We start from the raw sequence: 15,706 nt of genomic DNA on the forward strand, positions 1-15,706 counted from the left end.
TTTAATTGTGGGTTTTGTTTTGGCATTGAACATTGGAACATAAAACATAAAACACAAACTATTACATTGCTGTTTTGACTTTTAGGCTTTGTAAGTAAATATCGCACAGGGCAGATATGACAAATAATGACAATGACCAGTACCAATAAGAATAATCCAAATAAAGTACTATGGCCAAAACAGGCTATGCATTTAATAATTCTATACTTTAAATCCTTTAGGCCTAATAGATTTTAAAAAATGGTGCCAGGCCTACCTGGGCCTCCTCTCTAAATAAGGTAGGGGGAGTCTGGCTCCAGGAACAGTGCACGTGGACATGTCGCTCTCTGATGACTTGGAGGTTCCGTAGCGAAGCATATGATTGGGCGTCAAGGAGTTATTGTTGTGGTTACGGACCAACGACGCCCTTCAGGAGGAGAGGACGAGTCATGATTTAAAATCACAGTTTCGGTATAAACAACATAGCGGTGAAAATTATTGTTGGACAGTTATTTATTTAAAGTTATTTACTCAAGTACTGTAAATAACTCGAATTCCAAGGTACTTTTACTTGAGTATGTAACATTTTCAATGCTTTATACACATACTGTACATAAGATACTATGTAGTTACAGTTACAGATTATTATTACAAAACATACATAAGTTTTAATACATTTACATTGATGCTAATACTTTGACTCCAGAACAAAGTCGAATGCAGGACAATTACTTATATTTCTACATTGCAGTTTTGATACTTTAACGAAAAAAATAAAAAATAAATAACATCTGAGTATTTCTTCCACCACTGTAAGATGACACCGTAAGATGACAGTGTCATTTCACAAGTGTTACCTGTGCGATCCGATGGCAGAAACCACCTCACTGTCGCTCTGGCTGGCAAGCGTCGGGTCGAGGCACAGCAGTCTGGCTCTGGCGAGACTTCTCACCGAGCGGGGAGGTCGCACGGGGCCGGAGGACATGGCATGGCTCACGCTGGAGCGTCTGTACGGCGGGAAGAGCCTGGGAGGTGTGTGGTGGTTGTTCCCATTGGCATCCAGGTCAATACCCGCCTCCGCGTACCTCCTGTCATCGTGGACCCCGTTGAGGTGAAGGTACTGGGTGTGCAGTGGTGGAAAGAAGCCAAGTAAATTTACACATACTACTGTACTTAAAGAATGGCTTCACCCATTTTCAAACGATCTATATATAATTGGTCCTCACTAACGCTCATTAGTGTGTAGGCAACACACAACTGTTCTAGGTTGAACCTTTATGTCGCCTAAAGTAAACCTGTTTTTTGTTAACCTTTTTTATTCATTGAGTTCAATGGACAGTTTTTGTAACATTTTCTGTAACCCCAAAAGCCCATTGTCTGAAAATAGAGCACAGAAGTCCTGACGTGACTCCCTCATCCCCTGGTTCCCGGAAGTATTTTCGCTATGGAGAATAATTGGGTTTCTTAAAATCGTCACATATAAGCATTGTGGTCCAAAAATAAACAAACTGTCTTGGCGATATTGTTGGGGAGCTGGGGAGCTGTCTTGTATCATTTACGATAGTCAGTCAGTCATATTTGATACATTCTGTTTCTAGCGAAAACTTTACTAATTCGGCAGCAGTCACATTTGTGATTTCTCACAGTCAGTTGATTCTTCATATCCATATGAGTAAAACAGCCGGGATCATTTGTTTATTTTTGGAACACAGTTCTTATTTGACGCGATGTAAGAAAAGTCTATAGGAATTCAGAATGTGGAAAAAAACACGACCCAGGTAGGACGTGTAAATTACATCAGACATCAGAAGGAGATCAATCTATATGGCAAGACAGAATTCATCAAGAACAGAACTTTCTTGTATAAACCCATGAATTGCAATTTCAATTGCAGTGCAACCACACCCAGAATTGCACCTTTCTAGTTATGATATGGTAACATTTTTGAGATATACTGCCTATATTGCTTGTAATAGAATATTATTATGCTGCAGCATTGCTACTTTTAATTAAGTAAATCTGAGTACTTCCTCCAAACCTGCTGGGCGTGTGGAGAGGGAGCCGACAGGCGAGGCAGGCGTCCGTTCAGAGACTGAGGCTGTGTGGTGGTGGGCAGGAGTGGGGGGTCTCCGTGATTCGCCCGCTTGGGACGGCCGTCGGGCTTGTATAGCATGGGGTAACCCCGTCTAACCTCCACATCCACGGTTTGACCCACCGGCACCAACTTGAGCATCTCCACCACCTCTTTGTGGGTCACGCCCAGCACACACACGTCGTTGATGTAGACCAGGAGGTCCGCTGGGTGGGGAGGCAGGGGAGGTAAGTGGTAGGGGTGTAACAATATAGTATTAGTAACTGCAATCGAAAAATCCATTTGAATTTCAAGAATCGAAGTATATCGAAATGTAAACAGCAACATTGACTTTGTATCTTATCATTTTGCAATGCAAATAATCTGTATTGTTTTGCAATGGAGTACTTGTGTGTTGTATTTAGCCATTTTAAGAAGAAAAAAGAAAAAGAGGGCTTTAATTAATATCGCTACACTTGGTCTATCGATAAAAGTGTGTATTCCCTGTTTTTTCTATGTGTTCAAATAATAATGTATTTGCCAGGGAATCACCGTTTACTTATTTATATCCATATTCATATATTTTCCATTAAAAAACCTGCACTATCCACATATTTCACACAGATTTAATTTCTTTGCTAAATAGTTACTGTATTGATTTTAAATCATTGAATCGTATCACCATAATGAACCAAAACGCTTTATAAAGTTGCATTAATGTTACATTCACCCATAGTCCAGGCAAAATAGCATTTCACGAGAAAGTAATTGTAACAAAAGATTTTTCTTCACAGACCATTTCTATGAGGTCTCCAGAACAACATACTAAAAGTCCCAAGAAATCCCAGTTGGGGAAATATGTTTAATTGCATTAATCCAAAATGGCCGCCAATTGAGCTTATTTGGCCAATCTTGGAACACATTTTTGACCATCAGGTAATTGTAACAGATTTTTTTCTGCACAGACCATTTCTATGAAGTCTCCAGAACACCATACTAAAAATCCTAAGAAATCCTAGTTGCAGAAATATGTTTAATTGGCATCAATCCACGATTTCTGCCAATAATACCATTATCAGAAATATTGCCAATCTTAGAATTGGATTTTGTACACCACACATCATTTCTGAGAGGTGTCTAGAACAACATACTAAAAGTCCCAAGAAATCCCGGTTGCGGAAATATGTTTAATTGCATTAATCCAAAATGGCCACCAATTGGGATTATTATCAGAAAAATGGCCAATCTTTGAATATATTCCTGACCAAGAGGTAATTGTAACAGATTTTTTGTCTGCACAGACCATTTCTATGAAGTCTCCAGAACACCATACTAAAAGTCATAAGAAATCCTAGTTGCAGAAATATGTTAATTTGGCATCAATCCAAGATGTCCACCAATTGAGACTATTATAAGAAAAATTGCCAATATTAGAATACATTCCTGGCCAAAAGGTAATTGTAACAGGATTTCTTTCACCACACATCATTTAATTGGCATCAATCCAAAATAGCCACCACTTTATTATAAAATGGCATACATTTGAATGATTTTAAGTGATTTATTTTGGGACAGAGTGGTTAATACAAAATGGGTTGCAGTTTGATTAGATACATTTAGAGCCCCCAGCTCATAGGAATTTGTGCAATGTTTTTTTCAGCATACCAATTGTTGGTTGACGAACTATATTACAAATGTATTAGTCAGAGTCCTACAAGAATTCAAGCTGCCCATTGGGCCATGGCTCATTCGTCCATGACTGGTAACGTATGTGCCTGTGGAATGGGGAACCCGGGTTCGTCCCCCGCCCCGGCCGTGGCTACATTGGTGCAGCGGTGTGTATGGGTAACCTCTACAAGTATGTTCCCGCAGGCGGCACAGACCTTAACCTAGTAGTCGGCAGCTCTGTCAGTCTCCCTGGGGTGGAGGTCCCCCAGTCAGTCGAGCCTAGCTCCTGGCTAGCGCGCGTGGACGCGCTTCCATGTGGGGCGGACAACTGTAGGCTATACGGTGCTGCGTTACTACTCGCCCATTGGGCCATGGCTCTTTAGTCGACTGGTAACGTGACTGGCTACAGAATCTTGTTGGTAACATGTTGAAGTTAAGTACTGCATGCAACATTCTGGTGTAGCACCCGTCTAGAGACTTCTGCAGGGTTGGCTTCAGGGTCCAGCATTCACTGCCATATAGAGGAACAGACTCCACCGTTGCATAGAAGAAGCTGAGTTTGATTTCACAGGGGAGGTTGGAGGGAGATCCATACACTGGCCATGCCGTTCAAGGACCTCCATGCAAGTGCCTCCCTCACTTTCAGATCTTGCTCCGTTCAGTTGACCCCATGAGACCAGAAACTTGAAGTCCTTGACTTCCTTCAGCACAGTGCCTCCTGTTGTCAGAGGTGGATGTTCCGGTGAGATGTTATAGGTGATAACCGCGTGTAGCAGCGTGATCTTGTAGATCGGCTGTTTTTGGTGCATACAGTTTTGCAGCATGACCTCGTAGATCGTCTGTTTTTGATGTCATTTGCATGTTTTTCGGACAACATCTGTAGGAGTACTGTTGGAAAAAAGGTGTGCTTGTTCCACGTTGTCGGAGAGCAGGCTGATGTTGTCCGCATAGTCTAGTCTGTGCGGACAACAACAGTCTGTCAGGACTACTTTGGTATGTCGTCTCGACCTCCTTGGTGTTAGAGTAAAGCCAAGATCCTGCTCTCGTCCACTGATGGCCTTCCTGGGTGCATAATACAGGACTATGATGAAGAGGAAGGGGGCTAGGTTGTTTGTTCCCTTGCATTAACCTAGCCAGGATGTCAAACTTCTCGCTGTTGTCATCTGGGGTCACCAGCTTGGCCCTTGTTCCTGCATATGGTCGCCCGGAGTGGGCCTTAAGGATCTTCACCATTGTGCCTCTGTAGATCGAGTCAAATGCCTTTGAAGTCGATGAAACTGAGTATTATTAATATTATTATTATTACTATATTCAGTATATTGTAACTATTCTTATTTAGTTTCAGTTTTGGAAAGTAGTTCAAAGGTGAGTGGCAACTAAATTGTTTGGATTTCTGGAAAAATGATAACGATTATTAATATAACATTATTAATCTAACATTAATCTAACATTAATGTTAGTTATAAATGTAATGCCCATTTGGCTTGTTAGCTTATAACGAACAAAGTGCTAAACAAAATTATGATCGTGTATAGGTCTACTGATGGCAGCGTGTTCTATAGTCTAGATAGAACATGATAATAACAGCCTTCAGTTATATTGGTTCAAAATGGCTAAAATACACAGTATTGTATCTGAATATCCTCAGCTCAAAATATATTTGGAAGTCAATTGAAATCTCAGACGAATGGAAATTGGGCCCGTCATAATTTGATAAGGGTAAATATTATATAGCCTAGTGTCTTTATCCAAGGCGTTTTACATAGATTGTGCATTACATTCACCCATTCACACACAGATGGTGGAGGAAACCAATGCAAGGCACCAACCTGCAGAAGCAATTAGGGGTTCAGCGTCTTGCTCAAGGACACTTCGTCACTAACTCTGGGGGAGCCCAGGTTCGAACTGGGAACATTGTGGTTCCCAACCGGCCACACTACCTCTGAGCCACTGCTGCTGACCCATTATTGGCAGACATCCTGCATGGATTGACGCCAATTAAACATATTTCCACAGCTAGGATTTCCTAGGACTTTTAGTATGGTGTTCTGATGACTTCATAGAAATGGTCTGTGAAGAAAGAAATTATGACCTCTTGGTCAGGAATTTATATGGCATTTTTTCCTGATAATAGTCCCAGTTAGTGTCCATTTTGGATTGATGCCAATTTAACAAATTTCTACAACTACGACTTCTTGGGACTTTTAATATGTTGTTCTGGAGACTTCATAGAAATGGTCTGTGAAAAAAACTGTTTAAATTACTTATTGGTAAGGAATTTATTCCAATATTGGTAATTGGCCATGCATTTTTCTGAGAATATCTTATTGGCGGACATCTTGGATTGATGCCAATTAAACATATTTCCGCAACTAGGATTTCTTGGGACTTTTAGTATGTTGTTCTGGAGACTTAATAGAAATGGTCTGTGAAGAAAAAAATCTGTTACAATTAAGTCTTGGTCAGGAATTTATTCCAAGATTGGCCATTTTTCTCATAATAGTCCCAGTTGGCGGCTATTTTGGATTGATGCCAATTTAACCTATTTCTGTAACTACGATTTCTTGGGACTTTTGGTATGTTGTTCTGGAGACTTCATAGAAATGGTCTGTGAAAAAAAATCTGTTTCAATTACTTATTGGTAAGGAATTTATTCCAAGATTGGTAATTGTCTATGCAGTTTCTGAGAATAGTCTTATTGGCGGACATCTTGGATTGATGCCAATTAAACATATTTCCCCAACTGGGATTTCTTGGGACTTTTAGTATGTTGTTCCGGAGACCTCATAGAAATGGTCTGTGAAAAAAAAAATTGTTTTACAATTACTTTAGCTTTTAGGTCCAAAATGAGCTAGAATGCCTGGACTACCATTCAAACACACATTACCACTCCGACGGTGGAGGAAACTGTGCACTGCACCAACCTGCTCATCAGGAGCAGTTGGGGGTTCAGTCAGTGTCTTGCTCAAGAACAGGTCAGTGCGCAGCCAGGAGGAGCCGGAGATTGACCCTGCCTCAATAACATTTCCGTCGCAGTTTGAAGATCGGCTATTTTCCGCGCAACGGAGTGTTAATCCAGTCTACAGTCTAATCCAGTTTACAGTCGCTTTTCTTTTGTTATTTGCGTGGTTTGGGTGGTGTGTCTGTCCATTCAACCAGCGGCTGCATTGTCATGGATTTTACTGTATGCTCCGCAGATAATGAACCCTACTGATTCTGATCACCCCATGATATTTCCTCTAGTTTTTGATTGATTGATTGAAATATTTATTAACAGTTTGCAGAATTACAGTACATTCAAGCACAACTCAATACAAAACTGTTAACTGTGAGTGGACGTTTTGTTTTTTTGTTTTTTGTTGTTGTTTTTGTTCTTTTTTGTCTTGTTCCTGTTAACTGTATTGTCCTGTCTGTCTTTGTTTTTGTTTTATGTTGTGTTTGTTTGTTTTTGTTTTGTTTTCTGTTTTTCCCTTCTGTTGTTCCCTTATTAATCTGTTTTTAATGACCAAAATAAATAAACTGAACTGAACTGAACTGAACGACCGCATAAAAGCATTTCTACTTGTTTACAATAGGGCCCACCATTTTCATTTCATCAAAACATTTAGAAACATACAAATATACACTTCTATGTAGCCAAAAGCAGGAAATCATAGTGGAGGTAAAAAGGAGAAAAAAAAACATATACAGTGAGGGAAAAAGGGGGTGGGTGGGGGAATCAGATTTTACGGGGGCCAGTTTCGAATTGCAGCCGTCCGTAGGTGCCCTTTGAGAGCAGTTTTGAAGGAGTCAAGGGATTCGCATGTCTTAATGACTGTTGGTAGGGTCAAGGGTGTTCCACATTTTGGTGGCATAGGAGCGAAATTAATTTAGAACCTTGTTTGGGCCGAATATGGGTTGCACATGGTTTGTTGAACTCCCTCTGGTGTTGTGGGTGTGAACTTTGTTCACATTAAGGAAGTATTTAGACAGGTACATGGGTATCTTGGTGGTGTATCGAATCTTGTGGACCAGACCCATTGCAAGATGCTGTACTCTGTCGTCAACCCTAAGCCATTCAGCCTGTCAAAGTGGGCAGGGGTGAGGTGGGTTTGGGGATTGAGGCCAAGTAGAAGCCTGACCAGTTTGTTTTGGGAAGTCTGGAGCCTTGTTTTCAGGGCCTTTGAGGTGCTGTGGTACCAAGAGGTGCAGGCATTTGGAGATTCTGGATTTGTCCGAGGTCAGAATGAGATCAATGACAGTTTGAGTAGAATCACATACTCTTGTGGGTTGGGTAATTAGCTGACTGACACTATGCCATCCTCAGGCCAAAATGACAACTTTGCACACAAGAAATCTCATAATCTAACAGGCAGATTGCAATACAAGATTTCTCTTTTACTTTGCATTGAGCTTTTCCCCCCCAAAGGCCTTAGTATAATGTGTGCGTGCATGCGTGAGGCTGGGGGTTTACTGTACTTTGTATATCTATACATAATATTGTGTGGTCTTTCAATGGCTTTGACTTAATCTCATACGAAGTGTGCTGCACAAACACAACTGACTTGAGCTGACTGATCTAGTATACAGTATACAGTATATAAGTACAGTATGTTGATCCCTTCTTGTACGTGAATCTGCAATCAGACCAGTGTAGTTCATAAATGAAATGCTGTTGGTGTCTTTAGCACTGTATTTGTGTGGGTGTGGATTAATCCCTCAAACTAATCCGTCTAAAGCAGCCTATTAACAGAAATGAACCAGATCCCTCCCTGCAGACTGCCTGTATCCCGGGTTCCTGGGATGGAATGTCTGTATCGTTTGGCATTGGCATGCATTAAGTGTGTGTGTGTGTGTGTGTGTGTGTGTGTGTCACGTTTGTGGCCGTCAGAATTCATGTATCGGTCCATATGCGTGTGAAATGATAGCTAGATTATAACATGTGAACCATTAGGATTAAGGATTGATTGAGAGATACAGTACATTTGCTGTGAGAGCCGAACATTTACATCATATTTTAATCCAACGAGCGAGAGAGAGAGAGATAGAGAGAAAGATATGACAAGAGATGACGACATATGATCACATGTAGCATGCAGACTACAACTAGAAAAAGTGCCCCTCGGGGCACAGGTCTCCACCAGGCCAGGTCAGGTTAATGCAAAATGTAAACAAACTTACCGATCATAACTCAGCAAATATAAGTAAGCATAACTGACAATCACTGTATTTACATCACTTTTTCAAAAGGTGTAAATCACATTTTGAAATGATCCTTCGTCAATTACATTACCATACATTACATCAGGATGTCAACAACAGCTTAATTCTACTGAAACAATACGACAAGGGGAAAGCAAACGTTTGATTTCCTGTATCTGTGTCATGTGGGTTTAGGAGACACGGAGTGTATTCCGAAATACTCTCTGAGAATCTGTCACACACTGACCGCTGCCAGAGAGCACATGGGGTGCTCGGAGGCGGACCCACAGGATGCAAGTCTTTTAATCCTGGAGAAGGCTATCTTGTTAAATGAAGGATATGTGGCCCCTAGAGGGCAGCAGTGACTCAGGAAGTAGAGCAGACACTTGGCAATGGTAAGGTTTGCGGCTAATCGATCCCCAGCTCCCTCTGGGTTAGTGTTCAAGTGTCCTTGAGAAAGATACTGAATCTTTAACTGCTCCCTATGACCTGGTTGGTGCCTTGCCTCAGTCGGCCGTGTGTGAATGGGTTAATGTAATGTGTTTGGATAAAGGCGCTAGGCCTCTACAAAAGCACCATTTTCCATATATTTTACCAAGCGCCTGTGGTTTACAGTGATTTTAGAACAGCTAAGGACGTGAGAGTTTTAATAACAATTCCAGTGCCCGAAAGCCTGCACTATATACTGTATATATAATGCCCAATTCATGCTGGATTAGTAAAACATATTTCACTCTACATACCTGTCTTGAGTGCAGAGGGCCCCCCTGGCGTCACACTGTAGACTTGAAGGAACTCCTGGTGTCTGCTGCCTCCCACGATGTTGAAACCAAACCCTCTGGAACCCTTGACGATGCATGTGTGGATCGGGTAACCCCGGAGCTCCTCTGGCTGGTCTGTGAACCCTGAGAGGACACAGCAGGTGCTTACCTCCAATGCACAGACGTCAAAATGTCCACGTCAGTGCAGTGGTAAGACAGAGATACCATCAGTGACAAGATCGGAGACACCGCATTAGAGACACCACCATCACAGATACCATCAGAGATACAGAGGAGAGATGTTTGAAGTGAGGGAGGAGGAGACAGAGTCACAACCAATGGCAATGACCAGATGGCACTTAGCGAGAAACCGTGAGCACCATTAACACTAGCACTTTAATGGGGCACAGACTGTGTGTCTGCAGATTACCATCTTTAAGATCGATGTTAAGTAACATAATCCAGTCCACAGGTCAGAAGAGCAATGCACAGTAAAATCCTCAGTGGTAATTTCACTCTGAAAATGTACGGGTCCATTTGGTCCAATTTTGTACATTCTTAAGGTGCGTTCAGACTTGGATGGTTAGATCGGTGCGATTACATACAAAGTCAATGCAAAGACGAGAAGTTGCGTGAACGGGCGTGGCGTGACCTGGCGCGGCACAAACGGGACGAACCGAGACATATCTATATACAGTATATACAGTATATATATATATTCAGGTCTGAACGCAGCTTAAGAGTTACAAATGGATAACATAATAATAATCAGCTAACCTTTTGACCTTTCAATATATGAAATGTCTCAAATAATTCAAATAAACTGTAATTGGAGGTGTGTTATAATTATACAATTTACAATTTACAATTTAGGCATTTAGCAGACGCTCTTAATCCAGAGCGACTTACATTAGGCAAGAACAAAAGTATGGGAATACATCACATATATAAAATGCATTTATCAAGAAACATGCGTAAGCTAAGAACGTAACTAGAACATATCTATATAATGACACTATACATATTAACTATACATATATACTATACTATGCTATACATATGTACTATGATGTGCTATGACTACATACAATGCAATTATTGTGCTGTCTACATGACATGCTATAAGTCTGTTTCAAATGCTATCTAAGTCTAAAAAGTGCTATCTAAGGGGGTAGGATAAGTGCTATGGGCCATGATGGAGTCTGAAAAGGTGGGTCTTCAGACTACGGCGGAAGATTGGGAGTGATGCTGCAGTTCTGATTGCAACGGGGAGAGCATTCCACAGTTTTGGGGCCAGGAGGGAGAAGAGTTTGGGACGTGTGGAGCGTTGTCCCGGCGTTTTTAGTGATTATGTTACGGTTAGTATTTTAACCATTTATAGTCAACGGTGAGCTGGCGGTATGGCTGCCCGGGGTGCCGTCCCGGTAGTTCTGAAGCTGCACGCACGCCCCCACATGCACGACAATGCGCGTTGACGGCGCGATCAACACCTACAACAAATCAAGCGGTGGCGCTGTCTATACCTGGCTGGCAGGCTCCTTTGTTATGCTTTGCATAACATTACCCGATGTTCTCAGTCACTTCACATCCTCAGTTACACTAAACGGCCATGCAGGTAGCTTAGCCTAGTATTATTCTGCTGCTATAGCCAACTGCATGCGAATATCTAGATGACGACCCACCGAAGAAGACATGTGTCCAGATTCAAGAGGAAACTTTGTTTCGTGCCTAAAGGCAGTGTGTGCCTGTCGACTCCCAGCTGTTGGGAGTTCTTTTATTTCTGTTATAGTTCTGTTATTATAGTCACTCATAGACCATTTAAGTGAAATAATGTTTAGTTTAGTTTTTTCGAGCATCAACAGTAGGCTATTCATAAACATTATACTGTACACCCAACATTTATTTCTGGTTGATTGAAAAGGCTTTTCTTTTTTCTTTCCATTTAGCCTATTGTTCATTTAAATACTATACTGATCAGCTCAAAACCTGAAACTCACATGGTTATCCTTGTTGGAAGTTCTTGTGATTGTTTTAAAACCACTATTTTGAAAATAGGCCTAACATAAGTGATGTTGTAATCTCATATCTTTAAAAAGAAGAAAAATAAAGACATTAAGGTAAAGAAATGTTGTGTGATTATTTTAAGTAGGCCTACTTATGGGTGAGTACCTATATAGGGCTTTTATATAAAACTAAAAGGAAAATAATGAATTGAAACTAAAATAAAAAACAACAAATTGCAACATGCAAAATGCAACTACATAATAAGAAATATAATTACATTAGAATAGCTGGTTTTCCATCATATCTTTTAATACAGTATTTCAACTAGCACGAGCTGAGTGGCTATGTGCACATGCATGCGCGTGCACGTGATGTGCACGTGACATCATTCAAATACAGCCCTACTAGTTAAAAAATCCACAGCACAGCACTGGATATAGTTATATATATTCTGTGACCGCGGAGAGCAAGGTCCGTTTCTCAGCGGAGTCATCATAGCCGTCATCACAAATGTGATGATGTCATCACATTTTGGCAAGTGGCTTATGGCCGAATTTAGGCCAAGGAGTGTAATGGAGTGGAATGGATGCAGAATCATGAAAACCCCTAGTTTGACACATCATATGCTACTTAAAGCATAATGAAATGTATTCATAAATAATAAATAAATTACCCAACTATTAAACATATAACATATACGTATAGTAACTAAATATAACCCAAGGAGTGGCCATTCATTTCTCTTTACAGGATTTTTAGGTAAGTGCATGATTGTGGGGGGTCCCCGGAAGTTCCAGAACCACAAGATAAGGGTGCCAGGGTGCCGGCCCGAATCCCGCGAGCAGCCCCACGTCCAAAACGGTTGAGAAATGTCAGAGTTACCGTGTGGGGGTCCCCGGGGGGTCCACCGGGGGTCCCCAGAACATCCAGACCCCCAGGAACGCGCCCAGGGGGCCGGCCCGGTTCCGGCCCGGTTCCGGCGAGCCACCCCACGTCCGAAATGGTTGAGAAATGACAGAGTTACCGTGTGGGAGTCCCCAGGTGGGCCCTCTACTGTACTGTACTGTACTGTTCTGTACTGTCACTGTACTGTACTGTCTGTAACACCCCAAATCAAAGCTATTTTTGTGCTCGGACAGACCCAGCCAGCCAGTTGCCAGCCAGCCAGCCAGGGACGGACACAACCAGCCAGAGACACACATAGCTGTCTATAGGAGTGGTTTCACCACTCAAAAAGTTTTACTGAAACACAATTCATCTTTTCAGTAACACACACTCTCTGCCTGAGCTACACTGCCTCCTAGTGGCTGAATGAGTGCACTGCAGCTCAGTGAGAGGCTTCGCACTCATGTCATTAATGTAGGATATGATTGGTCTCTTGCTGTTTATAATAAGCCACTTTGCACAAATACGGCACATCGCGTTATGTCCTCATTCTATTCTTTACCAGCTGAGCACGTAACAAGATTATAAAAATGTGTCACTGACTGTCCTACTACCACATTATGCTCCTTGGCATGCCTGGAACAGTGCCCGCCTCTACACCAGGGGTTTGGGCCTATATAGGCCTTAATTAATCATCTTATTTTTACCTTCTTTACGTAAACAAATTTAAAATCACCATGAACGGAATTTAATGATCAGATTAATGGCATGTAATAGCAGAAGTCGCTATCCTAATCCACAAGGCCAAGGCTAATTTAAGCGCTGCTGTATGACGATGTGTTGTGTGCTGCAAATAGCTCACTGTGAGCTTGTAGATCAGCTATTTTCAGCGTGCAACATCGTCATATGACAAAGTATTCATATTAAATGCTGAACATTAGATGGTTTCTTTGTGTTTCTTTACGGTTTTCTGTGTATGGTGAAATGGTAATCAATGAGCATACTAAATGTACAGTATATAGTACAGCTCCAAATAGTTAACTGAATCTGTTAACCAGATGAACGTCCCTGCTTGCGAAGTATACTTCACATGCCCTAATAATATTACTGGAATGTTGTGTTACAGTAGATGGGGAATGGAATAAGCCGCATCCCACTGCAGCATCAACCAGTCCAAGTCCTACATAACAAGCTATTCATCAAATGATAGATGAGGCTGGTCTGACAGATATTTGCTGAAGCCATACAATACAATAGAGACTATACATTTTACTCCAGAATTGATTCCCCCCCCCCCCCCCCCCCACACACACACACACACCCCTGTTCCATGAATCTCTGTTGAACTAGTTGAGAAATGTTATATTGGTTGTATTCATACATCAGACCATGCTCTTGTTATTTCTAGTCCATTTCTAATAATAATTCACAGAGATACAGCTGGAAATGGGTCTATAGGTCTATACTACCTGACCCAGATTTCCAAACAGAATTAGAGATACTCATCGAGGACAATCACTTTGCAACGCCCTGTGTGAGCTTGAATGTTTGTTATTTTGGCTGAATGCTAGCCCCAGGATAGGGTCACTAGGGTTCATGTGTTTAATATCAAAGGTGATGTGTTTTGGTTAACAAAAGCTTTTTGTTAAAAAGATAAAGCTCTATATTCCGATAGTAATCACTGCTATCCACCTTTTTCCCCTGCCAAGGTACTGGGGCTCCTTCAGGCAGTGTTGCCATGTCTGCTTATTATAAGCAACCTTTGACTTGTTTTTTCTGTGAAGTCACTTGCAAATAAATGATTGGTAGTTGCTGGTTGATGTATTTTGGGCTTTATTCTAAAGTGTACAGTAGTTGCTTATTTGGGCTTCCTTCCATGTTGTTTAAACCAGTGGTTCCCACATTTCTTCACGTCAAGGAACCCCAGATGTCCACAAACATCCATCTGAAAATATTTCGATTTATTCTCAATGTGTTTTTAAATAACAGATGTACAACCTCACAATGTGTCGCTGTGAGCTTGTAGATCAGCTATTTTCATTTGTGCTTGTTTTCATAGACCTGTCTCTCCACACATTTTCACGTGGGATATCACCTGAAAATGATAGGATGAAAGGAGGTTCTCTCTCTTTTCATCCAATCAGGAGAGAGAACCCATTCATTATTTATCTTAAATTTTATAGCGTTCCATTTTGTCTAGTCATTTCTTTGCGTCATCACTTTCAATTTCACAATTTCACTCTTCTGAACATTTATTTTCTATTCACTAAAGAGCTGGAGAGGCAGGGAGAGAGCGCTGTTAGTGAACAAGTCAAGCACATATAGAGACATTTTACATAATTTAAGACCTATCTTACACTATCTTTAAATAGAGGAGCAGATGGTTCAAATGTAGCTAACCTAACAAATGTTTAGTTGTATAATGTGAATGCTGTGTGCCTTACACCCATCCCAATTCAACTACAAGTAAATTCCATCTCATTTGAATTGATTAACGAGCTGGCAAGCATCTGTTACTTCCTGCCATGATGAATGCGTAGTTTCAATTAGGCTGTTCCACAGTGAAATGCGTCACCCATGAACCCATAATTACATCTGCAATGAAACACGGCACCAGAAACACACAAAGGAGTCTCACATTCATTTTTGTAGACTGCATCCCTGCTTGACGGTCGGGGACTCTGGGACCAGCTGGGCCTCTTGGGTTTGTGACTTGGAGACAAAAACAACAACAAAAAAACATCCACATCAGAGTCAAAATGGTGACAATGTGGCACCACTGGAATTGAACACACTTGAAATAGAAGAGAGATCAGCTTGTCTGTTATGAGCATATTTATAAGCGACAATCAGGATCTTTTAAAGCTAGAATCCATGACTATTACATCCTAGCCAGGACTCAAACCCAGGTCCGCCCACACGAGCACCAACATTTCTAATGTTAAGCTATAACAGAATGTTATAGCTTGGGCAGAGGATAAAGTTCATGTTGGCGTTCTTGCAATACCACTTCTCTACCAGTATTAGGGACTGATATGGTATCCGTAGTTGGAGTGTACTTCTGGGTATTTATTATTTTATTTGCTGGTGAGCAACGTTAATTGAAATTAATAGGTGGGGGCGGGGCCATTCTCTAGATATATTATAACCATATCCT

General features: G+C 41.3%; 1 protein-coding gene across 1 annotated transcript in view; it reads right to left on the reverse strand.

The window, feature by feature from the left end:
- The window catches only part of magixb (MAGI family member, X-linked b), a gene marked incomplete at both ends in the record, with an annotated part of 76,128 nt that overhangs the window by 23,286 nt on the left and 37,136 nt on the right, over positions 1-15,706 (reverse strand). The window contains 5 exons of the mRNA XM_079515071.1: positions 257-406; positions 837-1,099; positions 2,018-2,277; positions 9,643-9,804; positions 15,188-15,261. Coding sequence (XP_079371197.1) covers positions 257-406; positions 837-1,099; positions 2,018-2,277; positions 9,643-9,804; positions 15,188-15,261 — 909 coding nt within the window. The remainder of the gene's footprint in view (positions 1-256; positions 407-836; positions 1,100-2,017; positions 2,278-9,642; positions 9,805-15,187; positions 15,262-15,706) is intronic.

This window comes from Electrona antarctica, assembly GCF_951216825.1.
Source record: "Electrona antarctica genome assembly, chromosome: 2".
In the NCBI taxonomy this organism is placed as follows: domain Eukaryota; kingdom Metazoa; phylum Chordata; class Actinopteri; order Myctophiformes; family Myctophidae; genus Electrona; species Electrona antarctica.